Source organism: Sorex araneus, chromosome 6 (genome assembly GCF_027595985.1).
Source record: "Sorex araneus isolate mSorAra2 chromosome 6, mSorAra2.pri, whole genome shotgun sequence".
Lineage (NCBI taxonomy): Eukaryota > Metazoa > Chordata > Mammalia > Eulipotyphla > Soricidae > Sorex > Sorex araneus.
The window spans coordinates 96,024,814-96,051,909 of NC_073307.1; the positions used below are offsets into that span (position 1 = coordinate 96,024,814).

Genomic DNA, 27,096 nt, shown 5'->3' on the forward strand with positions numbered 1-27,096 from the left:
GGAAAATACACTTTTATAGTCATCCTGTTCATTGTTGAGTTTCACAAATGTTGAAGAGGTGCAGGGCACCTTCTGTCTGCTGCTGCGCAGGGGCTCTCATCTAGAGGTTCCTCTGGAAACTTCTGACACAGTTGTGAGCGGTCACTGCCCACGTGGACCCTGGAAGGGGCTTTAATTCCTGCCGAGGGAATTCAGTCAGAATCATGGGATCTGGGGCTGAAGCAATAGCACAACAGGTAGGGTGTTTGCCTTGCATGTGGCAGACCCGGGTTCAATTCCCAGCATCCCATATGGTCCCCTGAGCACCGCCAGGAGTCATTCCTGAGTGCAGAGCCAGGAGTGACCCCTGTGCATCGCCAGATGTGACCCAAAAAGCAAAATAAAATAAAATAAAAAGAACAGTGAGATCTTTCTGGAGAGAAGCTCTTCCATGAGGAGGCTGACAGCTGAGGAGCTGAAGACATAGCACAGTAGGGAGGGCGCTTGTCTTGCAGGTGGCTGACCTGGATTTGATCCCCATATGGTCCCCCGAGCTGTTCCTGGAACGAGCAGATATCATTGGGCTACACTAGCATGCAATAGGGACAAATGGAGACATTACTGGTGCCCCCTCGAGAAAATTGAAGATCAGCGGGATGACAAGTGAACAAGTGGCAAGATGGTCCCCTGAGCATCGCTGAGAGTAATTGCTGAGTGCAGAGACAGGACTAACCCCTGAGTCTCACTGGGTGTCCCCCCCCCAAATAAAAAAGATTTCCAAGTAATTGGTGTGTCCCCTCCAGCTTCAAGGATGTGCCACTGTGGAGCTCAGTTGCCCCCACAGTGCCCGGCGCTGGGTGACACCTGACTGCCTTGGGGAGAGCATGCAGCCCTGGCGGCTGTGGTGACATGGCGCTCACCGCAGCGGGCTTCACTCACACACGGCCCTCTGTCATCTGGGCGCAGATCAGTCCCCCGCCCCGGGAGAGGGGCCCTATATAACTCCATGCCCCGTTTTCCTGAGGGCTGTCAAGGACCAACAAGGAACGTGTGAGAAACTGTCCCGGCCCCAGGGCTGTGAGACGTGACAACCGGCTGTCAGTGTGATCTCCTGAATGAGGTCCTGGAAGGAGAGAAGGACGGTGGGGACAAGCCACCGAGAAGCGAGTCAAGTGCGCGTCTTCATAAGTAGAACGTGCCTGTATTGGTTCATTACTTGTGGCAAGGTACTAAGCTTAAATGTTCATGATAGGAGGAAACCGGTTTAGAATACTGAAGCTCCCCCTGCAAATTTTAGGTTACTCTAAACCTGATCTAAAATACAAAGGAACATATATACACGGTTCACTTTTGAACAGCACCGGGTGTAGGCAGGAAGGTGGCCGCTTGAGGCCTGCGCAGTGGAGCCGTCTGCATATAATTTGCAGCTACCCTGTTCATCCTTGGACCCAGCCAGCCTCCACTTGGTCAGCTCTGAATGGGGAACTGCAGATAGACATCTGTGGGGCTGGAGCGATAGCACAGTGGTGGGCATTTGCCTTGCAAGCCGCCAACCCAGGTTTAGTCCCCAGCATCCATATGGTCCTCCGAGTACCACCAGGAATAATTTCTGAGTGCAGAGCCAGGAGTAACCCCTATGCATCGCTGGGTATGACCCAAAAAAGCAAAAAAAAAAAAAAAATCTATGTAGGGGCTTGAGAGATGGTCCCGGGTTTAAGGCACTCGCCTTGCACCCAGCCAGCCTGGTTTGGTCCCTGTCACCAGCTGTGGTTCCTCCAGCTCCACCCGGAGTGAGCCCTGAGCATAAATCCAGGGGTAATCCCTGGACAAAGCTGGTGCAATCAAAAAACAATAAATAAATAGTTAAATGAGGTAATTTATATGTGTAAGAAATGTACATTAGTGGGGGCTGGAGCAATAGCACAGCGGGGAGGGCGTTTGCCTTGCACGTGGCCAACCCGGGTTTGATTCCCAGCATCCCATATGGTCCCCTGAGCACCGCCAGGAGTAATTCCTGAGTGCAGAGCCAGGAGTAACCCCTGTGCATTGCTGGGTGTGGCCCAAAAGGCAAAAAGAAAAAAAGAAATGTACATTAGTGCTTGAATTATTTGCTTGAATGGTTTAAATTGATGAAGTCATTGCAAGGCCTTTTCTTCTGGCATGGTGGGGGAGCCCCTAAACTATACTCTGGAACCCCCCCCTCCAATTTCCGGCCATTTCTTTCCCGGGCAGTGCCCGCAGTGCCCAGAGACCCCGGGGTCTGGGAGTTGCACCCTACCGCTGGACTACCTCGGGGCCAGCAAGAGCTTTTCATTAAATGATCTTTCTGTCAAGAAAGCCTTCATGCATGAGAAATCACCTTTGGTATTTTATCTCTTCTTAAAAGTTTTCTTGAACATGCGGCTGCGGTGATGTCTGTGAGCCTGGTTCATCCCTGGCGCCGTATCCGGTGCCCTAGAGCACCACCAGGGCTCACTCCGAAGTGCAGGGCCAGGAGTAGCCCCCGTGCACCCCAGGATGTGGGCTTCCAGTAAGTGAAATTCAGTTCTGTGACGTTCATGAATGTGTCAACTCGTCAGCGTTGCTAGACTGTTGAGAGAGCAGTTCTGGCAGCCCGGGAGGGAAAAACGGGGCCCCTCCAGCACGGCGGGGCCTGGCTGCAGCCACCTAGTATCCTCCGAGAAGCCCGTGCCCGTATGCAGGACAGACAGACCCACACACACATAATTAATAAATTAACTTTGCAAATCTCACCGCTTTATTTCCCTCCCACCCCCGAGGATTTTCCTTCTGTCCCTTAGTTTTGCTCAGGTGTTTTGAGTATTGGTCATCTAATGTGTTCACTGCTCTTGACTGTGTATTTCAGAAAAATAGAAATACTTTATTTCTTTTTTGCAGGCTGGCCACACCAGGCAGTGTTTGGGGGCAACTCTTGACTATGAGCTTGGGAGTGGTGGGGGTTTACTGTAGTGCAGGGATCAGACTCCAGCCTCCTGCATGGAGAGCCGTGTGCTGTCTGTGTCACCATCTCTCTTGCTCCAGATGCTTCCAGTATCCCTATAGACTTGGGGTGGATAGAAAAATATAATGTTTAGGGACGGAGCCAGAGCGATAGTACAGCGGGAAGGGTATTTACCTTGCATGCGGCTGAGCCAGGTTTGATCCTCGGCATCCCATACAGTCCCCTGAGCACTGCCAAGAGTAATTCCTGAGTGCAGAGCCAGAAGTAACCCCTGGGCATTGCCTGGTATGACCTGAAACCAGATGAAAACAAGACCCTGGGGAGTCGGGGGGAGAGGGCGCAGAGGGCTGGGGTGCAGGCTCTCCTTCCGGGGCTCTGGGTGCCTTCGGGAGCAACCTTGAGCATCCGCAGATGAGACCCAGAAGCGACATAGAGACAGATGGGGCAGGGCTGGAAGGATGGCACTGGGGAGGTCCAGACAGACTCTGCGAGCTCATGGGATTGTGGTGGGAGCAGATGCAGAGACGTGTGCAAGGACGTAACCCAGGGAAACGATGTTCAGAACCTGGTAGCAGAGGGGTGGGCACTTGCCTTGCACGGGGCTGACCTGTCCGTGATCCTGGCGTCCCAGACGGTCCCTCGAGCCTGCCAGGACAGAGCCAGGAGTAAGTCCTGAGCACCGCCAGGAGTGAACAAACCCTAAAATCCTAGTGGCTTTGGGGCTGGAGGGACAGTACAGCAGGGAGGGCGCTTGGCCTTGCATGTGGCCAGCCCGGGTTGGGTTTCTGAGCTCTGCCAGGACTGAGTGATCCCTGAGTGCAGGGCCTGGAGTTAAGCCCTGAGCACCACTGCGAGCAGCCCCTCCCCCCACAAAAACATAATACTGCCAGCCAGTACAAAACACTGAAAAGTGTAAAACGTGTTAGAAAGATAAAGAGCATCATTGTGGTGTAGAGAGTGACGGTCGCATGTATGGACGGTGTGGTGTGGCCTGATGCCCGTGTGATTGCAGTCTCTGAGAAGAGGGAGCCAGGGGGGAGATACACCCAGAAATGAATGGCCCTCTCCATTTTTCAGAATTTGCTACCGTGAAATAGTGCATCCAAGATAGTTGTGTCAGAAGAAACTCAAAGAGACCAGGGCAGAGTACATGCCGTTAGCTGCTCGGACAGTTCCCAGGAAAATCCCAGAAGCAGTGGGAAGACGACACTACTCACAGAAGCACAGTGAATGGCTTTGCCATTAGCTACTGCAAACGGGCTGGGCATTACAGGCCTGCAGGCAGACAGCTCTGGTTCAAGACCCAGCACCTCATACGGGCCCCCAGGCCCTTCTAGAAGCGCCTCTGAGCACAGATCCGGGAGTAACTTCTGAACATAGCAGGGTATGTTCTGAGAGAGAGACAGACAGACAGACAGGCAGACAGACAGAGAAGGAGAGAGAGAGAGGGAGGGAGAGAGGAGGGAGGGAGGTGAGGGGGGAGGAAAAGGAAGAGAGAGAAGGAGATAGGAGAGAGAGGAGAGGGGGTGAGAGGGAGAGAGACAGAAGGAGAGAGAGAAGAGAGAGAGAGGAGACGGAGAGAGCGAGGAGAGCGCCAACCGGAAGACAGCGGAGTGGTATCTTTAGAGCACCAGGTGCCGGGGGTGTCGTTGGGGGGTCCCTTTCACAGCCACTTGAGATGTCCCTGAGGAGTGACGGCTGGGGCTGAGGGCCGCTCTGTGGACCGGTGTCAGGCTTTGCACGGGGAGGCCTGGGTTCATTCCACGGCACTTGCGTAGGGGCCCCCGAGCACCGCCAGGAGTGACCTCCGAGCGGCCAGCTGGGAGTAGCCTCTGAGCACTGCCAGATGTGCCTCTCCCCACGCACAACAGGCTAAATTATGTTCCAGACGCACAAACCCCGCTGTCATTAATCACCAGTGTCCCGCAGCACAGGAAATGTCGAGGCAGAGGGGAGGGGCGGGGCGGGGGAACGCAGCCAGATGGAAACGCGAGTCGGCCCCTGAGCATCGAGTCCAGGAAACGAGACGACGCAGGTAAATATACGAGTCCCTCAGCATTCTTGGAGGTCCCAAAGCGGATGGACCGCTGCAGCAGGAGCACTGCAGGTGGGGTCCGGAAGGAACAGCGCTGTGGCCGGTGTCCCCGCCTGCCTGCAAGCACACAGTGTGTGTCCAGGTCCTCAGCGTCCGGCGCGGTTCTCACTGCGCTGCCGGCTGTGGGCACGTCGAGAGACAGACGTGGACCCGTGCAAAGATTTCTTTGCTAACAGCAAAAACACATCCCTTAAAAATTTTAAATTGTATTAAAATGAAACCTTCTGCGCTTTGAAAATACTATGAGGGGAATGGGAAGGTGAGCCACAGTCCGGAAGAAACTATTAAGAGCTTAGATCTGACTAAGGGTGTGTCTCTAGCTTATAAGGAATCTTAAAAAACAAAAACAAAAACACAAAAACAAACAAACAAAAAACCCCGCATAACCTAAGTAAAAATGAAATGGGCAAAGGATTAGACAGGATATTTGCCTTGCACGCCACCGACCCGGGTTCGATTCCCGGCTTCCCATATGGTTCCCTGAGCACCACCAGGTGTGATTCCTGAGTGCAGAGCCAGGAGTAACCCCTGAGCATCACCGGGTGTGACCCAAGACAGTAGCAACAACAACAACAACAGAACAACAATAAAACCCTAAAGGAAAGAAAAGAAACAGACACTTATTCAAAGGAGCTCTGCAAATGGCTAATGAGCACACATGAAAAGATGCTTAGTGGGAGTGATAGCACAGCGGGGAGGGCGTTTGCCTTGCACGTGACCGACCCAGGTTTGATTCCCAGCATCCCATATGGTCTCCCGAGCACCGTCAGGAGTAATTCCTGAGTGCATGAGCCAGGAGTAACCCTTGTGCATCGCCGGGTGTGATCCAAAAAGCAAAAAAAAAAAAAAAAAAAAAAAAAAAGATGCTTATCTCCATTAGTCAGCGAAACTGAGAGCAAAACCAGGGACTTGAACAAGTACTGGTGAGGACGTGGAGAGACGGGGAACCCCGGGCATGGCCGGGGGTGGGGGGATTAGAACTGTTCGGTTGCTCAGGTAAACAGCTGGGAATTCTCCCAGGAAATGAAAACATCAGGTGTGGAGAGGTAATGGAGTGTTTGCAGAGGGGGCAGGAGACCCAAGCCCCTGCACCACTGTCTCCCAGACCCTGAGCACTAAGCTTCGAGTAGCCCCGGAACACCGTCTGGTGTGGCCCCCACGCCTCCTCATAAAAAGCAGAAAAAACCAAAAGTAAACAGAGTTGCTCTGCGGTCCGGCGTGAGAGATGAATGCATGTCTTCACACAAAGACACGGAGACCAGGACGGTCTCCGCATGGCGAGGATATGACAGAGCACATCAGGGGAGTGGCTGACATGTGAAGGGCAGGAGAACTGGCACTGAGGGCCAGGAAAGGGCCCTCTGCAGCAGTGATGGACCGAGCTGTCTCTCTGATCAGGACTGGGTGCTGAGAGGAGGGAAAGTGGCCTGTCAACCGCAGTGCCACCCATCGGTGACAGGCCTGTAAACCACAGTGCCTAAAAGGGGCTAGGGAGGGGGCAGTGAGGAAGGGAAACTGAAATTGGTGCCTGCCCTAGAGGCAGTCTGTGGGGACCTGGGGAAGGGATGGGTGTTGCAACATTGTATCCCTGAAACTCAACATAACTTTCGGAACTCTCTAATTCACGTGCTTCAATTAAAAATCTTAAAACTATTAGGGCTAGAGCTATAGGACAGCAGGGAGGGCGTTTGCCTTGCACGTGGCCGACCCGGGTCCCAGTCCCTGGCATCCCTTATGGTCCCCGAGCAATGCCAGGAGTAACCCTTGAGCATCGCCGGGTGTGACTCAAAGTAAAAACGAAAAAGCCAAAACACTTGTTTGTCGCGGCATCGTTCATAGTGGCCAAGGTGTAGAGACAGTCCAGCTGTCCAGCAGCTGAGGATTTTGATAACCCTAACTTGGCATCTTGATGTAACGGGGCGATATTCCAGCAGTTCTGACAGATGCGGCCCGTGCAGCGCAAACCGGCCGAGACTGCTCCTTCCTGGGTGCAGGGACAGGTCGCATCTCTATTCCCAGCTTGCTGGTGGGCAAGCAGCCGCCTGTGTAAAGCAGGGCCTCGGCTGCTCCATCCCTGCAGCTCCCACACCAGTGACAGTCTCCTGCAGTGGCTTCTTTGCCTTCCAGGATCGCCCTCGCCCAGGGCTCACGCGCGCGACTGGCCACGCCCCTGCTCTCTGATTGGTCGTGCTTGATATTAACGAGAACTTGTTGAACAACCAATCAGATCACCTGGAGAGAGTCCAGCTGAGCATCTCTTAATGGTTCCTGAGCGCCTAAGGGGTAATTCCTGAGTTTAGAGCCCACAGTTACCCCGAAACAGAAAGCAAAACACAAAACCAAAGAAGTCCAATCAGAGTCACCTCTTAGACCTTCCACCCAGATGGCATATAGAGAAGTGCTCGCCTCCTTCATTGCCTTTTAAAAGATGTATATTTAGGGGCTGGAGCGATAGCACAGCGGGTAAGGTGTTTGCCTTGCACGTGGCCGACCCGGGTTCGATTCCTAGCATCCCATATGGTCCCCTGAGCACCGCTAGGAGTAATTCCTGAGTGCAAAGACAGGAGTAACCCTAGTGCATCGCCAGGTGTCACCCAAAAAGCCAAAATTAAAAAAAAAAAAGTATATTTATTTCTGGGCCACACCTGTCTATGTTCGAGGCTTACTATTATCTCTGTGCTCAAGGATCATCTTGGCAGTGCTCAGGGGTCAGATGGGGTGCCAGGGATCCAAGTCAGGTGCGCTGTATACAAGGCAAGCACCCTACCCGCGATACTATTTCTCTGGGCCTTGCTGCCTTCATGTCCATTGTAACATTACCACATGGATGAAGGTGAGAAAGTTTAATGCCAAGGGAATGAAGAAATTTCTCAACTGCCACTTACTGCATGATGCTTTTTTTTTTAATATAAAATGTTCATCATAGTCAAATTTGTAGAGAAAGGAAGTAGATTAGTGGGTCTATGCTGCTAGGTCGGGGGATAAAAGAAGGGCAGAATGGGGTGTAACTTGGGGCTGGAGCAATAGTACAGCGGGTAGGGCAAACTTTGCCTTGCACGTGGCCAACCCGGGTTCGATTCCCAGCATCCCATATGGTCCCCTGAGCACCGCCAGGAGGAATTCCTGAGTGCATGAGCCAGGAGTAACCCCTGTGCATTGCTGGGTGTGACCCAAAAAGCAAAAAAATAAATAAAAAGAATGGGGTGTAACTCAGCAATAACCACATAATTCCCTACTTGTGTTGGTGAAAATGTTGTCAAGTTGGATTATGGCGGGGGCTGGAGAAGGAGTGAGGCAGGTAAGGTGCTTACCTTGCGCACAGCCAACCCTGGTTCAATCATAGGCACTATGTATGGTCCCCTGAGCACTGCCAGGAGTCAGGAGTGGTCCCTAAGCACAGAGCCAGGAGTAAGCCTTGAGCACCAATGGATATGGCCCAGTGGATATGGCGTATGGATATATTCCACCACGGTGGGAAAAATCTAGATTATGGATGAGACGAGAGAGATAGCACAAGTGACTACGATTTGATTCCTGGAGGCCCATCAGGTCCCCTCCACCAATGGTGATTCCTGAATGCAGAGTCAGACGCACAGCTGAGTGTGGCCCCAACAGGAAGAAAAAATCAGGAGATTTTAATAGCCCAATCTTTCAGAGAATGCATAGCAAAGCAACTTATTAAAGGCTCGCCAAAGGGGCTGGGTAGATAGTGCACTTGCTTTACACTTCGCCGAGCCCGGTTCCATGGCAGGCACTGCATATGGTGTCCCCAGCACTGCCAGGAGTGATCCCTTGAGTGTGGCCCCGAAACAAAAATAAAACAGAAGCTCATCATCAGCGCAATAAACCAGAAATAGGAAGTGGGTTGGGGATGAGCTCACGTGGTAGAGCATGTGCCCCACATTTCTGGGGCTTTGAACTCAGTCCCTTAAGCCACCTGGTCCCTGAGCACTGCAAGGAGTGATGCTAGTCTCCTGAATACCACCGGGGGTGTTATTTAGAAACACCCAAAACTGGGCCAGAGGGATCTGTAGCAGGGAGGATATTTGCCTTGCACGTGACTGACCCAGGTTCGAGCCTTGGCACCTCATATGGTCCTCTGAGTCTGTTGGGAGTGTTCCCTGAGTACCGTAAGGAGTGGCCCCAAAACAAACAATCCCTCCCCCACCCCCGCCAACAAAAGAAATCTTAGAATGGCTAGAATTAAAAAGACTGAGAAACCACTCACTCCTGCCTCCATATAAAAAAGTTGGGGTTGCACTGATAATTCAAGCAGGCTGAGCATATATCTTGGAGGTAGGAGCCTGGGTTCGATCCCCACTCCCCCATGGTCCCCTGAGCACTTCCAGAAGTGACCCCCAAAACCGCTGGCTGTAGCCACCAAAACGAAGCCAAATCAAAATGACCAAATGACCACTCCAAGTCAGGGCCTCTGCCTTGCCCACCGGTGTGGCCAGCCAGCCAACCAAACAGACAAAGAGCAAAACAAGTCTTGGTGAGGTAGACCGCGGAGCCCTCCCAGAAGGTAGTCTCTTGGTCTCTTATTCTTTTCTTTCCTTTTTTTTCTTTTTTTTGGTTTTGAGTCACACCCGGCAATGCACAGGGGTTACTCCTGGCTTATGCACTCAGGAATTCCTCCTGGCGGTGCTCAGGGGACCCTATGGGTTGCTGGGAATAGAACCCGGGTCGGCCGCGTGCAAGGCAAACGCCCTCCCCACTGTGCTGTCGCTCCAGCCCCAGGAATTTTAATCTTCCACGATCTGTCAACTCCCCAGATTGCTCTGGAATCTGGAATAATCTGCTTCACCTGCTCGGGGAGTGAGTCGTGGGGGCGGGAGAGAGGGGTCCGGAGGCCTGCTCAGCCGGGGCGAGTGAGCGAATGTTCCGGAGGAAGCCCAGGGGCGGCCTGGCAACGTGTCAGGGATTTAGCAGCTGAGAGAGCAGATCCGCTAGGCTGGAACAGGAGGAAATCCCGGAGGAATATTTCCAAGACTGGAGTGAAATTGATAGATTACCTGAAGTGTTTGGATTTATTAAGAGGGGACCTAGAGCTCTATTGGAGAGCTGAGCAATGCGTGATAAATACTCACCCCCCTCAAAACGTAAAGGAAATAAGAAAGTGGGGCCAGAGAGCTAGGACGGCGAGCAGCGCCCTTGCCCTGCAGGCAGCCCGCCCCGATTCAGTCTCCAGCTCCCCCCTCTGGCTCTCGGAGCATCGCCAGGAGGATCCCTGCCTGCAGCCAGGAATGAGCACCAGGAACGGAGTAAGTTCATTCCGGGTGTGGCCCCCAAGCAAAAGACAAAACAGTAGGTGGGTGGAGGGCGAGTCAGTCGTAGTGGATAGTTTCACAGACAGCAAAAACTCAAGAGCCGTTGGAGAGATGGCAGGGCAGTCGAGCACTCCCCTTGCATGTGTGAGGGCCTGTGTTGCACCCCTCACCGCCTCCCTCCATCACACACACACACACACACACACACACACACACACACACACACACGTCTTGCTAGGAAGGGAATTCCATTACTCTGCCCCATAGGAGTAGGCTGCCTTAGTTGTTTAGGACTAGACCTGTTGGTGCGGGTCGGAATATTCATGAGGCATTGGAGGCAGAGGAGGGAGGTGCCCGCCGTGTGTGGGAGCGGACAGAGGGGAACATGCCTTTCCCTTACAGGCGGTAGTCTTGATTCTCCAAATGCTATAAGCCTGCACTTGTCTAGATCGGACCAGTTCTGGGACCATGGAGTAGTGAGGCATACCATTTATTATTATTGGTATTGGTATTATTATTATTATTATTATTTTGGTTCGGGGCCATACTGGGTCGTGCTCAGGGATCACTTCTGGCAGGGCTCCCGGGACCTTATGGGATGCCGGGGATCGCTCCCGGGTCAGCCACGTGCAAGGCAAGCGCCCTCCCTGCTGTGCTATTGCTCTGGTCCCCCCCCCCCATTTAATTTTTTCCCCCTTTCTCTCTCCCCACCCCCAAATATTCTTTCAGGAATTTGGGTAGTAAATGGTGCAGACAGGGACATTTGGGGACTAGAATGAAGCCCAGCACGTGTTTCAGGATACAAGAGGTGATAAAGTGCTCGCAGGTAGAGGGAGGAAGAAGGGCCCCTTAGCTAGAAGGTCCCAGGGAGGTGGTGAAGGGGAGGAGTCAGGAGAGAGGGGAGAGGCGTGACACCTGGTGGATTTGAGAAGGAAAGTCGGGGCCTTCTGGTAAGGGAGACACAAGGGCCTGGGGCGGGAAGCCGGGAGCGCTGGCAGCTACCTGGGCAAGGAGCTGAGGAGAGGTGGGGAGAAGCCGCCAGATGAGTGTGGACCGTGGTGGAGTAAGTTAGACACCGATTCAGTCCTTCAGCGCTTCGCACCCGAGTCCCTCAGAAGGTGCGCTGAATGCACGGAAGGTTCTGGAACACCTGCCCCGGGTCCCTGTCAGCCAGCGAGGAGAAGGGCAAGCAGTGAGCTCTGCGGAGCAGAATTTAGTTCTAAAGGAGGTGGAAAACCAGCGTCTGAGCAGAAGCGCCCCTGGGACCTGCCCTAAAGGTTGATTAAAAGTTAAGGGGCTGGAGCGATAGCACAGCGGGGAGGGCATTTGCCTTGCACGCGGCTGACCTGGGTTCGATCCCCAGCATCCCATAAGGTCCCCTGAGCACTGTCAGGAGTAATTCCTGAGTGCAGAGCCAGGAGTAACCCCTGTGCATCGCCGGGTGTGACCCAAAAAGCTAAAAAAAAAAAAAAAAAAAGTTCACCCAGAGGATGAAGAACCTTCCAGGCCGGAGGAGCGGAGGCTCAGAGTAGACGCGGGAGCGAATTGGCTGCGGTGGAGAAGGAACCAGTTTTGTGGCTTTTTCTGGCTGGAGGCTGCACTGCGGGCGCAGGGCATGGTGAGGGATTAGCCCAGCGGGAGTGTCCACGGAGGAGGCGAGCAGGTCCGTGAGGGGAGAGTCGCGGGCACTCCTGTCAGGCGGGGCTCTGTGACAGGGAGTGGCCCGAGGGGGCTGCCAAGGGGCTGCCGCGTGGCAGGCCGAGGGGTGATGGAAGGCGCTCCCCCGGGCGCCAGGCCTCGACCCAGCCGGGGCCCATCCTCCACCTCCTTGTCTCGCCCTGCGCCCATTCCCCTCCTGTCTGGACCATCTGCTCAGCCTTCGCAGCCCTCTGAGGTGTCGGGGTGCGAGCAAAGGTTCCGGGTACTGCGAAGGAAAGAGCATCGTCTGGGGAGGAGCTTTGAGTCTGAGGAAAGAAGCGGAGACTCGGCGTGTGCGGGCCCCGGAGACCCTGTGGCGAGGGGCCTCCGCCACCCAGGGCTCGTGGGCCCGTGGCAGCCGGGGGTCTCGAGTGGCTGCGTGAGGCGGGGAAGCAGGGGAGGCTGCTTTGGTCCTCGGCTGCCCCTCTGCAGAGGCTGTGAAGTGCCACCCGACGGCTGAGGGGAGCGCTGGGAGCAGAGCTGCATTTCACCCAAGGCTCTTGGTGGTCTAGATGGACCCTCGGCACAAGGACCAGTGAGAGGCTTTTGTCACTGTGAGGCGGGGAAAGGTGCTTTGCCTGAGGCACAGACGGCAGCGGGAGGGTGAGAGAGGCGAGAGCGTTTGAGAGCTGGTGGTCGGGGGCTGAAGAGGATGTTTCTAGGAAGAACGTTCTATCTGACGCCTGGTTTCCCATTTACGGGTCTTGGAGGATGAGGGTCACAGCCTGGATACAGGGGCTGTGGCAGGGGGCGGATATTTTAAGGGCAATGGTGACCACGTGACATTCGGGACAATCTGAGTCATCTAAAACTAACGTGCATCATATGGGGACTAGGTTGAAAGATTCGGAAGGTGCAAGAGATTGTTGGAGCTGTTGTTTATCACTATTGTTTCTTATCATTATTTGGCTTGATTAGAAATGGGTTAAACCTGGGGCTGGAGCAATAGCACAGCGGGTAGGGCGAGCGGCCGACCTGGGTTCAATTCCCAGCATCCCATAGAGTCCCCCGAGCACCGCCAGGAGTAATTCCTGAGTGTACGAGCCAGGAGTAACCCCTGAGCATTGCCGGGTGTGACCCAAAAAGCAAAAAAAAAAAAAAAAAGAAAAAAGAAATGAACCTGCCCCAAAGTAGAGAGTATGTGGAATATTGTCTGCCATGGAGGCAGGGGGAGGGTGGGAAAGGGGGGTATACCCGGGATATTGGTGGTGGGGGATGTGCACTGGTGGAGGGATGGGTGTTTGATCATTGTGAGATTGTAACCCAAACGTGAAAGCTTGTAGCTATCTCACAGTGATTCAATAAAATTTTTAAAAATTAAAAAAAAAAAAGAAAAGGATTTAACCTTGAAGGGGGGAAAGGGCAGCTAATGAGCAGAGGCTAGGGCCCTCAAGTTTAATCTGAGAGGAGTTTTAGAAAGCAATTTATTGAAGGACTGGGATTTACAGTGCTGCTAATTGTACTTCCCACAGCTACGGCGTCCTACCACCACACCCATCGCGAGAGTTCCCGCTTCTCCCGCCCAGCACCCAAGGGCCCTCTCAGACACCCGCTCCCATGTCCCGTGGGAAAAAATCTGACAGGATTTCAACTGGATCAAGAGAGTTTTTCAGGGGCGCGGGAAGGAAATTGGGGAAATGGACACGGTCGAGGGATGGGGTGTTGGATCATTATATGACTGAAACCCGATTGTAAACAGCTTTGTAACAACTGTGTATCTCACAGGGGCTTCAATAAAAGAAAATAAAAAGGAAAAACAATTTTTTTCTATATAAATAAATGGAAGACTAGTTGTGTGTTGTCTTGAAAAAATGAGTTAAGTCTGGAAGTTCCAAGGAATCTTAATTACTTTTAAGAAATTTGTCACCGCCTTCCCCCACAACCCCCCACCCCAAATCAGGGCATAGCATGTGTACAATTAAGTGTGGAAAATGCATAGCTCAGTGATTTTTTTTTAACATGCGCATGTGTACGCTGACAGCCACACCCAGCCCAGATTGTCTGTAGCACCTCCTAAAGTTTCTCCCTCTGTCGCGGTGACGCTCTTTTATTTCAGGGGTTTAGATCACCATGTAAACCTGGGTGTTGGCCGCAGAAGCAGGCAGAACCTCAGAGAAGGGTAAAGGTCATGCTATATCATGTAACTTTTCTGCTTTTTGCTGAACATGTCTTCCACTTTTTTTTTGGGGGGGGTCACTTGGCCAGTGGTTTTGGGGGTCACGTTTATCACGATGTTCCTGGTGTTCCTTCTGTGGGTGTAGGTCTAGCTCTGTCCCGCATCCTCACTGAGGGCCAGTAAACCCGCGGGAATACTGAAACTTCCCTCTTTGGAAACTTGGATTAAGAAGCAAAGCACACTTAGAAAAGAAAATACTCGACAGTTAAGAGGATATATAGCGACCATACTACGTGGGCCAAAAAGTAAAATGCCATTGTGTTCTAAGTTTTCTTCGCTATTCCCCTTTCTTTATAGAGTTTACACAGCATGTAGGTGTATATGTTTCTATTCACGCGTGGAGAAATTATAGTATATATGTATACTTATTTGGAGGGGTTAAGCTTCGGGGTGGTGGTGCTCAGGGGTTACTCCTGGCTCTGTGCTCAGGGGTCATTCCTGGCAGTGCTCGGGGGACCCCATGGGATGCTGGGGATTGATCCCAGTTCATCTGCAAGGCAGACGCCCTGCTCACCGTGCTCTCTCCCATCCAGGTTTAGGGAAATGCTTCTTTATTTAATTTTTTTTATTGAATCACTGTGAGATGCAGCTACAAAACTTTCATGTTTGAGCTTCAGCCATACAAATAATCGAACACCCATCCCTCCACCAGTGCACATTTTCCAACACCCCCCACCCTCATCCCAGTCCTCACCCTGCCTCCTCATCCTGCCTCTATGGCAGACAATTTCCCTAGGGAAATTCTCCTCCCCCAGCCCCAGATTTTATTTATTTATTTATTTATTTTTGGGTCACACCTGACAATGTTCAGGGGTTCCTCCTGGCTCCTGGCTCTGCACTCAGGAATTACTTCTGACGTTGCTCAGGGGACCTATGGGATGCTGGGGATTGAACCCAGGCCGCTGCGTGCAAGGCAAACGCCCTCCCCACTGTGCTATCCATAGCTCCAGCCCTTGGTTTAGAGACATTCTTTTTTTTTGCTTTTTGGGTCACACCCGGCGATGCACAGGGCTCACTCCTGGCTCATGCACTCAGGAATCACCCCTGGCGGTGCTCAGGGGACCATATGGGATGCTGGGATTCGAACCCGGGTCAGCCGCATGCAAAGCAAACGCCCTACCCGCCCTACCCGCTGTGCTATCACTCCAGCCCCGGTTTAGAGACATTCTTAATTCCACTTTGTATGCTCACCCTTTGTCCCAGTTCTGGCAATTGTAAGTGAACACTTTTTTTTTTTTTTCCCTCTTTGTTTTTGGTCCCAACCTGGTGGTGTTTGGTGGCCATTCCTGCCTCAGGCTTGGGAGTCGTCCCCAGAGGTTCTGGGGACGTGCATTGCCCAAAACCAACCCAGGTGCCGAGCATGCTTTCAGCCCACTGAACCATCTCCCTGTCCCAGAGGACTTCCTTTGAGTTGGGCAGTTGTAGCCTCGCAGGGAGGGATGTGGGGAGCAGAGTGGAGAGGGGGACCCATTGACGCAGGCCGCGTGGGGTGGGGTGGCTGTCTGGGGGCCCGACCCTGGCTCCCAGTGCTCTCCGCGGAGCTGCGTCTTCTTGACTGCTGCTGACCTGAGGCTTTCCTTTTCAGGTGGAACAGGAGGATTTTGTAATGGAAGGGCATGGCAAGACTCCACCTCCCGTGGAAGAAAGCAAACAGTGAGTCACGGTTTATTTAAAAAGGATCCTATTACAGCTCGGAGGAGCCCTGGGTGCCTGTCCCAGGGGGAGGTGGACGGACAGACGTTGGGCATCTTGTGATTCTCACTGGTGGTTCTGGTGGCGCTAATGCGTCGAGTCTATGTATAGATGGACTGTGAACTCCAGGGGCCAGAAACTGTGGCTTCCTAGTTTTTCCACACTTGGCCAACCAAAATTTGTGTTTCATGTTAGCAATGACTTATTATTATTATTATTATTGCTTGCGGGTGACTCCTGGCTCAGCACTCAGGAATCCCTTCTGGCAAAGGGGACCCTAATGGGATGTGGGGAATCGAACCCGGGTTGGCTGTGTGCACAAGGCAAACGCCCTCCCTGCTGTGCTATCACTCCAGCCCCATAGCAAAGACCTTGAAGGCTCAGGATGTTCTAAGCTGAACTAATTCAGTCTGGTTGACTTCCACAGAGAGTGGAAAGAAATCGCATAGCCTTTCCTTCGAATGTCATCCCAAAGTGACTGCCATTCATACGTGCCCTTTGTCCCAAGTGCGAATTTATTTGACTGGTCCTTCCTGAAATTTATTCCATGTAGTTGTTTATACTTTGGATCTTTGCTAAAATAACCAATATTTGTTTCTCTAAAGGAATAGGAAGTATGAAAAGTATAACTTGGCTAACTTGTTAAATAATTCGAGTCTCTCTTTCTCCACTTCTTAAAAGAGTGATAAGTTTTACATTTCTTGTAGCGTTTTGGTGGCAGGGAGTATTTTTCTGTTTTTCACTCCCTCATCTCAGAACTTGAAAAATTATGTTTCAGAGTACACTGGTGTCTCATATGCCCTTTTAAAGGAAAATCTGCGAAGACTGGCTTTCTGGACTGGCATAATGACGGCTTTTTAATTCAGACAGCGGTCTCCTCAGTTGAACGGGACGGTGATGGTGTAGTGTACTGATCACCAATAGAGAACTCCTTGCTGGCCTCTCCCCCACCAGAAAATACTTTAGTTTCATCCTGTCTTATGGAAATGGTGGCTCTGAAGACTTGAGGCATTCGTTACGCAGACTGTGCTAAGCTGCCGTGAGACCAGGTTCATTAAAGGAGAACGTTAGTCTTGTATTTGTTGTGAATGGAAACCGGGATATTTTCACAGCTGGCTGAATTTACTAACCAGGCAGTTTTAAAAATAGCTTACAATATCAGCCCTGACATCGCTGTATTCTGTGAGCCCCGCTTACGTGCTCCACGGACAGGTGAAACCAGTTTGTCTTTGGTGAATCGGCGTGCTCGAGTCTAGCCCGCTGGAACGGCTTGAGCATTTCAGGGGCTTCCCCTGGCCCTCGAGCTGGCTCTGTCCCCTCCGCAAAGTCTAACTCCACGCGACCGAGAGATCGGGGGTGGGGGGTGGGGCAGGGGCGGTGACTCAGAGTGGCGGGCGTGCTTGTGTGTGTGCGGCCCCGGGTTCAGCTCCTGGCACAGCAGAGCCGACCAACTGGGCAGCCCTAGCTCCTATTTTGCATGGGTTTTCGGTGCAGAAAAATCCAACTTTGTTTCCGTGCCATGTGTGTATTTCCGCTCAGTACAATGTCCCCTTTTTACTCCGAGCCCAGGGCTGCTCACTCGCCCCCTGCTAATGCCGCTTGAAGTGGAAGTTGGGATTTCAACCCCGGTCTTTCTGACTTTCAAGTGTTTTACAATAGCTCTTGAGCCCAAATCCCTTTCTAATCTCGGGAACTGTGTTCCCGAAAAGGATTCGGTGAGCAAAACTACAGTTGTCAAAATCAGAGTCTGGAGGAAGGGATAGGGCGGGAAGGGGTGGTGTCGGGGGTCGGGGCTCGGGGGACACAGTGAATCGGGCTTAAGCCCGTTTAAACCCAGAGTGGATAGTACTGGGCTTTCGAGGAGAGACCCCTTCCCCAGCAATCCCACCTTTATCTTTAAAAGCTGCTCTAGTAACCCTGGGCTGGAGCGATAGCACAGAGGGGAGGGCATTTGTTTTGCACGTGGCCGACCCGGGTTCCATTCCCAGCATCCCATAGGGTCCCCCGAGCACTGTCAGGAGTAATTCCTGAGTGCATGTGCTAGGAGGAACCCCTGGGCATTGCCAGGTGTGACCCAAAAAGCAAAAACAACAACAACAACAACAACAATAAAAGCTACTCCAGTAACCCTGATCCCGGGTTTGAGTCCTTCGTTATTTGGGATGCTGCAGGGGTGGGCAGATTCCCCCTCCCGGTTTACATCACACTCCTCAGAGGGCTGCAGAGAGCCCCAGCCACCAAGAGGTCGGGGTGCAGCCTCGCCGTGCTCCCCGCCCTCCTGACCACATCAGGCCTTTCCAGGAAGGAATCCTCATTTTTGCTTTTTTTTGGGGGGGGGTGGGACTTGTTTGTTCCGGGTGAGACCTAGTGGTGACGGGGACTCCCAGCAGTGCTCGGGGACCATGCAATGCTGGGAATCAAACCCGGGGCTCCAGTGTGTCGAGCACGTGCTCTGGCCCTTTGGACCCCTTCGCTGGGCCTGACCCCTGACCATCCACCTGACCCCCGCCACCCTGGAACACAAATGAATCTGCTCTAGACTCTGTACTAGCACACAGCCCGCCGCAGGGGAGGGGTGAGGAGCTCAGGGGCCCTGTGCCCCACTCCCCTGCTTGAAGCAACAGAAACGAAAGGTTAAAAAAACTTGCATAAAAACACAAACCTCAGCATAGAACAATTGCACTCATTTGTGGAATAGAAAGTCACAGAATGGGAGACTAATACCCAAGGAGAGTAGAGATCAGGGCCAGGAGGGTGGCTCCACGGCTTGGAAGCCCCCTCACGGGCTGGGGGCAAAGGCAGCTGGGATGGAGAAGGGACCACCGAGTGAAGGATGCTCGGAGGGCTCGCTCCGGATGGGAGATGCGTGCTGACAGTAGACTGTGGACCGAACATGACGGCCACTTAGTACCCGTGTTGCAAACAGAAGGAGAGAGAGAGTAAAAGGGAAGGTGCCTGCCACAGAGGCTGGGGGTGGGGGGGCGTGGGGGGACGGGGTGGGGGTGGTGGGAGGGACACTGGGAACATTGGTGGTGGAGAATGGGCACTGGTGAAGGGATGGGTTCTCCATCATTGTATGACTGAAACATAATCACGAAAGTTTGTAAGTCTGTAACTGTATCTCAAGGTATGGTGACTCATTAGAAAATATATGGAAAATAAAAAGTAGCTTTTAAAAACGTAAAAAAAAATAAAACCAACCCTCAGAACCTGAGTTAGTAAAGGATGATTGAGTGCTGTGCAGGGGCTCCAGGAACTAAACATTTGCAACCCAGAAAGCCGTGCATGTGTTGCTGAGTGATTTAGGAAACGCTTTTCACTCTTTCATTTGTTTAATTGCAAAGTAATCCAGTTGCTCAGAACACACTCAATGTAGTTACGTAGAAATAAAATGAGGCCTTTTTTTTTTTGTTCCTGACTAACCCCTCTCCCTCTCCTAATCTTTCTAAACATTTTCTGTATTTTATTTATTTATTTATTTATGCTCTTTGGTCACACCTGGCATTGCACAGGGGTTACTCCTGGCTCTGCACTCAGGAATTACCCCTGGCTGTGCTCAGGGGACCATATGGGATGCTGGGAATCGAACCCAGGTCGGCTGCGTGCAAGACAAAGGCCCTACCTGCTGTGCTATCGATCCAGCCCCTTTAAAATTTTCTGTATTTTAAAGGAACACCTAGGTCTTCTTCCCTCCGTGTAATTCTCCAGACTTGCTTTTTTAAATTTGGCATCTTTGGCACTTCTGCAAACATCTGCAAACGTTCTGTGAAATGTAAATGTGGGAATGATTCTCCAGTGACAGCGTTTCTCAGCCGGAGGCTGGAAGGGCCCCGTGGGCCCCCAGCATATTCAGCTGGGCTGCGGGTGAAAGCTGCATCTCAGAATGGCCTTCGCCAGAGGCGAGGGGGCCCAGCCGGTAGGATGGGGGGCTGCGCAGGAAGGAAGCAAGTTTGGCCTGGGGCCACGCTCTGTCCCTCTGTGGTGGCCCTCACATCTTTGATGGCCTGTAAGATTTTACTGCACTTTATTTTTCTTGCCTTTTTTTTTTTTTCCTTTTTGGGTCACACCCAGGAATACTTAGTGGTTTTTACTCCTGGCTCCTCACTCAGGAATTACCCCTGACAGTGCTTGGGGGACCATAGAGAATGCCGGGGATTGAACCCGGGTTGCTTGTGTGCAAGGCAAATGCCCTCCCCGCTGGACTATCACTCAGGCCCTTTCTTGCCTCTCCTACACGTGTATTTCACCGAGTCGCTTTCTCGAAGTGGAGCCGTGTGGTGTGCGGGCATGTTTCACTCACATGGAGGCCGCCGCCCCCTAGTCCCTTCCAGGAGAGACATTCCAGTGTTGTCTTTCCGATCAGTCTTACGGGAGCGTTTTCATTTCTTCACACCTCCAAGGACAATAAAATTCCCTCTCTCTTTTGGGGTGCTGGGGATTAAGCCCAAGGCCATGCATGCAGAGCTATTGTCCATCCAGCATCTTGCCTGGCCCTGACACTCTTTCTCTTTAAACGGATGCCACTTTAGTATTTTGCTATTTTATTTTTAAATTTTTTTTGCTTTTTTTTGGGTCACACCTAGAGATGCACAAAGGTTACTCCTGGCTGTGCACTCAGGAATCACCCCTGGTGGTGCTCAGGGGACCATATGGGATGCTGGGAATCGAACCTGGGTCGGCTGCGTGCAAGGCAAATGCCCTACCTGCTGTGCTAATGCTCCAGCCCCATTAAACAAATGTATATCTATCTATCTATCTATCTATCTATCTATCTATCTATCTGTCTATCTATCTATCTATCTATCTATCTATCTATCTATCTATCTATTTGCTTTTTGGGTCACACCAGCAATCCTCAGGGGTTACTGCTGGCTCTGCACTCAGGAATCACCCCTGGCAGTGCTCAGGGGACGATGCTGGGAATCGTCCTGGGTTGGCTGAGTGCAAGGCAAACCCCCTACCCGCTGTGCTATCGCTCCAGCCCCAGTATTTTGCTATTTTAATTTGTACTGTTCTGCTTATTGGACTGGAGCAGTAGCACAGCGGGTAGGGCATCTGCCGTGCACACGGCCGACCCGGGTTCGATTCTTCCGCCCCTCTCGAAGAGCCTGACAAGCTACTGAGAGTATCCCGCCCGCACGGCAGAGCCTGGCAAGCTTCCCCGTGGCGTATTCGATATGGCAAAAACAGTAACAAGTCTCACGATGGAGACGTTACTGGTGCCCCCTTGAGCAAATGGATGAACAACGGGACGACAGTGCTCCAGTGACAGTTCTGCTTATGAATGAGATGCAATGTCTGATATTTGTCTGTTGGTTATTGATTTTTGTTTCATGTATCACCTGTTTACTTGTGCTCCAGCCCTCACTTTGTTGGTTGGTTTGTTGGCTTGCAGCTAATCGCGGCGCTGCTCATGGGCTCTGTGTTCCAGGGTCCCTCCTGGCAGTGTTTGGGGGGAATCAGACGAAGTGCCAGGGACTGACCCTGAGTTGGTCACAAGTGCTCCCATATTTGAGGTTTTGTTTGTTTGGGGCGGCGGGATGCACGCAGCAGTGCTCAGGGCTTACTCCTGGCTCTGCACTCGGGTATCACTCCTGGCCGTGCTAGGGGACTGTATGACTTCCTAGGCAAGCGCCCTTCCTGCCGTACTATCTCTCTAGTCCCTCCTCACTTAACGTTTATATCATTGGTCCTAGACGTTGTGGAATTACTGAATTTTGAGATATTTATACCAATAAGATGCAATCTAACAGGCTGATTAAAGTTGCTCTCCATGTGGATATTCTCTTGAAAAGTACTTGTCTTGGGGCTGGAGTGATAGTACAGCGGGGAGGACGATTGCCTTGCATGCGGCCAACCTGGGTTCACTCCCTGCCATCCCGCAGGGTTCCCCGAGCACCATCAGGAGTATTTCCTGAGTGCAGAGCTAGGAGTAGTCCCTGAGCATCACAGGGTGCGATCCAAAAAGTCCCAAAAAATGTAGTTGTCTTTTGATATTGAGGAGTATCTGTGCCAAACAATATTTAAATCAGTTGTACTGACTTCTGGTATGTGTGTGTGTGTGAATAAGATTTTATTGAGAGTAATATAATTTTAAATATGTGTTGTCTGTGTATTTCATTGTTTCACTACCATTGCTTTCTAATGAGGATTATTTACTCTTACTATATCTAATCTTTTTTTTTTCTGAGGATATTTACTAGCTACTGTGGTAAATCAGACAAGCTAAGTTTATTGCCATATAATTACTACATTAAACTTATCTGGCATTAATCACGCGATGTGTCTAACACGGGCAAATATTAAAAGCTCTCCAGAAAGCAGTTTGAGCACATTCTTGCTTATAGTTATTGAAAGCTCTTTCCAGATAAAAGTCTTTCTAACCAGGTAAGCCTTGATTTGGGTGTATTTATGGTCTAGATGTTTGTGGGTTGTTCATTTGTTGTAAATTATTTTGAAACTAAATATGTTTTTGGTTTATGAAAAGATTGACTTGAGCTCTCCTTTTTCATTTTTTCTTCTTCATTTTTAGTTTTAGCACCCCCAGCAGTGCTCAGGGCTTACTCCTGCCTCTGCCCTCGGGATTGCTCCTTGTGGGGTTTAGGGGACGAGGGGGGCACCATAAATGAACCCGAGTTGACTGTGTGCAAGGCAAGTGCCCTATCTGCTATTGGAGGGCATCAGTGTTTATACCTGAATAATACTCCATTGTGTACATGCCGTAGTAAAATGTTCTTTGCACTGTTGCACTGTCGTCCTGTTGTTCATTGATTTGCTTGAGTGGGCACCAGTAATGTCTCCATCGTGAGACTTATTGTTACTGTTTTTGGCATATCGAATAAGCTACAGGGAGCTTGCCAGGCTCTACCGTGTGGGCAGGATGCTCCCGGTAGCTTTTCAGGCTCTCTGAGAGGGATGGAGGAATCGAACCCGGGTCAGCCGTGTGCAAGGCAAACACCCTACCCACTGTGCTATTGCTCCAGTCCAAAATGTTCTTTAAGGAAAAAATATATAGTTCGGATTTCAAAGACTTGGGGAAAAAAGTAAAATTAAGAATGTCACTGTTCTCCTATGGGGTCCTGGCCGTCACGCCTACAAACTGCCTCCGGGGGCCATTTAAGTGCATTAATAGCCCTGGTCCAGACTCACAAATGAATCTCGGAACCGAGAAGCTCACTGCAGAGATTTTTCCAGACCCTAATTATTTAAAATTTTAGAATTCTGGGGCTGGAGTGATAGCACAGCAGGTAGGGCATTTGCCTTGCACACGGCCGACCTGGGTTCGAATCCCAGCATCCCATATAGTCCCCTGAGCACCGCCAGGAGTAATTCCTGAGTGCAGAGCCAGGAGTAACCCCTGTGCATTGCCAGGGTGTGACCCCCCCAAAAATTTAGAATTCTAGGAGCACATGGCCATTGCTTTTGCAGCCACGCGACATCTCATGCTTTTCATAACAAGCAACACAAAATAAATGATCTAGCATCTGCCTGTGGGGTAGGTTTGGCGGGAAAATTCGAGATCATGGTGGGGGAAGGTGTAATGGTGGTGGGACTGGTGTTGAAATATTGAGTGTAATCCATTATTGTGAACAACTTTAGGAAAATGAAACTTAAAAAAGAAAGAATTAAAAATAAAAAAGAATGTTGCTGTTGGTTGTGGTCAGACAGAGTGCAGCAGTGGGGCGCTCGCTCAGGTTCAGTTCTTGGCATCCCAAAGGGTCCCTTATTTGCTTCCCTTATTTATTATTATTAGTAGTAGTAGTAGTTGTAGTAGTAATATTTTAGGGTTAAGGTTAGGGGTTATGGTTAGGGGTTAGGGTTAGGGTTAGGGCAGTGTTGGCTTTTATCCAATGGTTACGGTTAGGATTATGGTTGGGGTTAGGAATTAGGGTTAGGGTTAGGGCAGTGTTGGGTTTTATCCAGGGGTGCTCAGGTGCTGTTCGTGGCTCTGCCTAGCAGTGACCCCATGGCGTTCCCAGGGACCACATGCAGTGCCTGGGCATGAACCGGCTTCTGGTGCGTGTTGCAACACAAGAACATTACAGTGCCTGGAGCTCCCTGTGCTCTGTGGCCCCCGATGTGTCCCTTAAGAAACATAAACTAAATTCCAAATTCAAAACCAAGTACAAGAGTAGGTCTGTATTGACAGGGAGCAAATAAGTCACAGAGATGGTAACTTGCAAAGAACTCACCAGAAGGGACCAGGGAGAGAGCTCAGAGGCCCGGAGCATGCGCATGGCATGTGGGAGCCTGTGTTCCGTCCCCGACACCTTATGGGCCTCCGAGGGTCATGCTCCATGAGCAGCCCCCGAGTGGTCTCCTCAGCCTTCGTTGAGGTGGTCCCCAAACAAACAAACAAACAAACAAACAAACAAACAAACAAACAGAAAGACCAAATGAACATGAAAAAGGAACTTCACAAATACCACACAATTTTTAAAAAAAAAACTCAATAAAAACTCAATATGTATATGAATTGCCTGCCTAGTGAAATTTCCCCCCTCCGTTTTTCAGTCCTGTTCTCTTTGTCCTTCCTATTACAACAATTCTGTGATGTTTTGTAAAAAAGAGAAAAGAGATAATTCAGTGTTTTCAGTAGAATAGTTGGCCAAAATATGGTTTTAGTTTGATAATTACAAAAATTTCCTCTTATCCTCACAGCTTGTTCTTGGCAGCCTGGGCTCGGTTCGTGGGCTTGTTGCGCGCTTTGGGGAAACCTCTTTTAAGTGTCTTTCAGCGAGAGCTGGCGGAGGGTGGCTTCATTCTTCCTTGTGTATTGACTCCATAAGATGCCCTTGGAATTGACAAATCCCACAGGACAGCTGCACTTTTTGTAATTTTCGTAACTGCTCTTGTGGTGATTTCTCTGGTAATAATTCTTTACCGGGGCTGGAGCCATAGTAGAGCTGGGGAGGGCGTTTGCCTTGCGCTGCTCCGACCCAGGTTTGATCCCCGGCATCCCAAATGGTCCCTCGCACACCACCAGGAGTAATTTCTCAATGCAGAGCCAGGAGTAAGCCCTGAGCATTGCTGAGTCTGACCCAAAAAGAAGAAGAAAAAGAACCTCTTTTCCTGGAGTATTGTTCATTTTATTTAATCTTCAGAATCAGTAGTTATAATCCCCTGCCCTTCTTTAGCTTTAATGTTACTAATGAGTTTTTCTTTTTCTTTTTTTTTGGCTTTTTGGGTCACACCCAGTGATGCACAGGGGTTACTCCTGACTCTGCACTCAGGAATTACCCCTGGTGGTGCTCAGGGGACCCTATGAGATGCTGGGAATCGAACCCGAGTTGGCCACGTGCAAGGCAAACACCCTCCCCACTGTGCTATCACTCCAGCCCCTTGAGTTTTCCTTTTTATATTGATAAGATTTTCTAGAGATTATCTGTTTTAATTTATTCATTTATGGGGGAGGGTGTTTGGGCTACACCGGGAAGTGCTCATTCCTGGCAGTTCTCTGGGGGACCGTGTGTCGCTGGGGTTCGAGCTGGGGTTGGCTCCGTGCCTCTGTGACATTTCTCTGACCCCTCAATGTTGCTTTTAAATAAAAACATTATTGGGCTGGGACAGGAGTCAGCTCGATGGAGTGCACAGGCTCTGCACATGGGATCTCCACGTTCCGTCCCTGGCACTGCATGGTCCCCGAGCACCAAGTTGGGAGCAGCCCCTGAATGGCACTAGGTATGACCCCCCCCCAAAAAGGGGAGGGGAGAATTGCAGGGCCAAGAATATAGCTGAGTGGTAGAGCACTTGCTTTGCACGTGTGAGACCCTGGTTTTATCTCTGGCAACACACACACACACACACACACACACACACACACACACACACACACACCCTTCCTTGCAGCATACTTGTTTTAAAAAGGCGTACAGGGCTGGGTGTTTCGAGAGCCTTTTGGGCTGAGCGCAGGCTTTGCATTCACGGGACCTGGGGTCAGTCGCCAGCACCAAATGGTCCTCCGAGAGCCAACGGGAGTGAACCCCCAAGTGCAGAGCCCCCTAAATACTGCTTAGTGGGACCTATAAATCAATAAATTAAAAAGGAAAAGCAAATGAGAATGTCTTACTTTGCAATTTAACCTTGTAACGATAAAATTTAAAGCAACAACTTGTTCCTGCACAGCCAATGCTGCTCAGGGGGTTACTCCTGGCTCTGTGCTCAGGGGTCACTAGGGCAATGTAGGCTGCTGGGGATTGAACTGAGGCAGGCGTCCTGCAAGGCAAGTGCCTTCCTCCCTGGACTCTCTCTGGTGTCTAAAATAGTAATGGTAATGGTTGGACTCGGAATAATAGTACAGTGGGGAGGACGTTTGCCTTGCACGTGGTGGGTGGGTTCAATCCCCGGCATCCCAGAGGGTCCCCTGAACACTGCCAGGAGTAGTTCCTGATGCAGAGCCAGGAGGAACCCCTGAGCATCATCAGGTGTGACCCCAAAGCACCCCCCCCCAAAAAAATAATAGTAATGATGAGACCATAGTGTTTGGAAACACAGATCCTCAGGATTACTCCTGGCTCTGCACTCAGGAATTCATCCTGGCAGTGCTCAGGGCACCATATGGGGTGCCAGTGAGGATTGAACTCAGTTGGCTGCATGCAAGGGAAATGCCCTTCCCACTGTACTATTGTTCCAGCCCCAATTACTTTTTTTTTTTAGATGAATAATTGAAGCAATTTAAATTAAAGATTTCACACAAATTGGTTGTGAAGTTTTTTGTGTCTGGAAGCTGAGGAAAAATACTGATCCTATTATTTTTAAATAGAGCTAATTTTTTTTTTGGTACTAATCTTTTAAAATATGTTTTTTGACTTTTTTTAAACAGCATGTTATTTCACGTTTACTAGGTAACACATACACACTTTTATGCAATATTTTTTTCCGTTTAGACTGGAATTGAAGACTAGCAGAATTTATTTTTCTAAGGAGACCATGTCTATCAAATTAAAACAAGGCCCCTGTGCGGTCCACAAGCGTTTTAACATGTCCAGCATGTTCCACTGAGAAGTGAGCTTCCCGTAACTCATCTGGAAGGTATTGGAGGATAAAAATAGACCAAATATTCAGAATTTCCATCCTTGGAGTTTCCTGCTTGTGCCTGCATCTCAATTGTCAGGCCAGGTGCTGGTTCTTGCTCCGCCCAGCGCTGGATGCATTTTACTCCATAAAAATTCAGGCTGCCAGACCAAATAGACATTGGTCTCTGCTTGCCCTGAAATAGCTCCTT

General features: G+C 50.8%; 1 protein-coding gene across 6 annotated transcripts in view; it reads left to right on the forward strand.

Annotated features, from left to right (window-relative positions):
- Window positions 1-27,096, forward strand: part of TNRC6B (trinucleotide repeat containing adaptor 6B) — a 231,389-nt gene that overhangs the window by 64,600 nt on the left and 139,693 nt on the right. For all 6 annotated transcript variants that reach the window (XM_055142027.1, XM_055142030.1, XM_055142032.1 and 3 more), the window contains one exon: window positions 15,766-15,833. In XM_055142027.1, coding sequence (XP_054998002.1) covers window positions 15,766-15,833 — 68 coding nt within the window. The remainder of the gene's footprint in view (window positions 1-15,765; window positions 15,834-27,096) is intronic.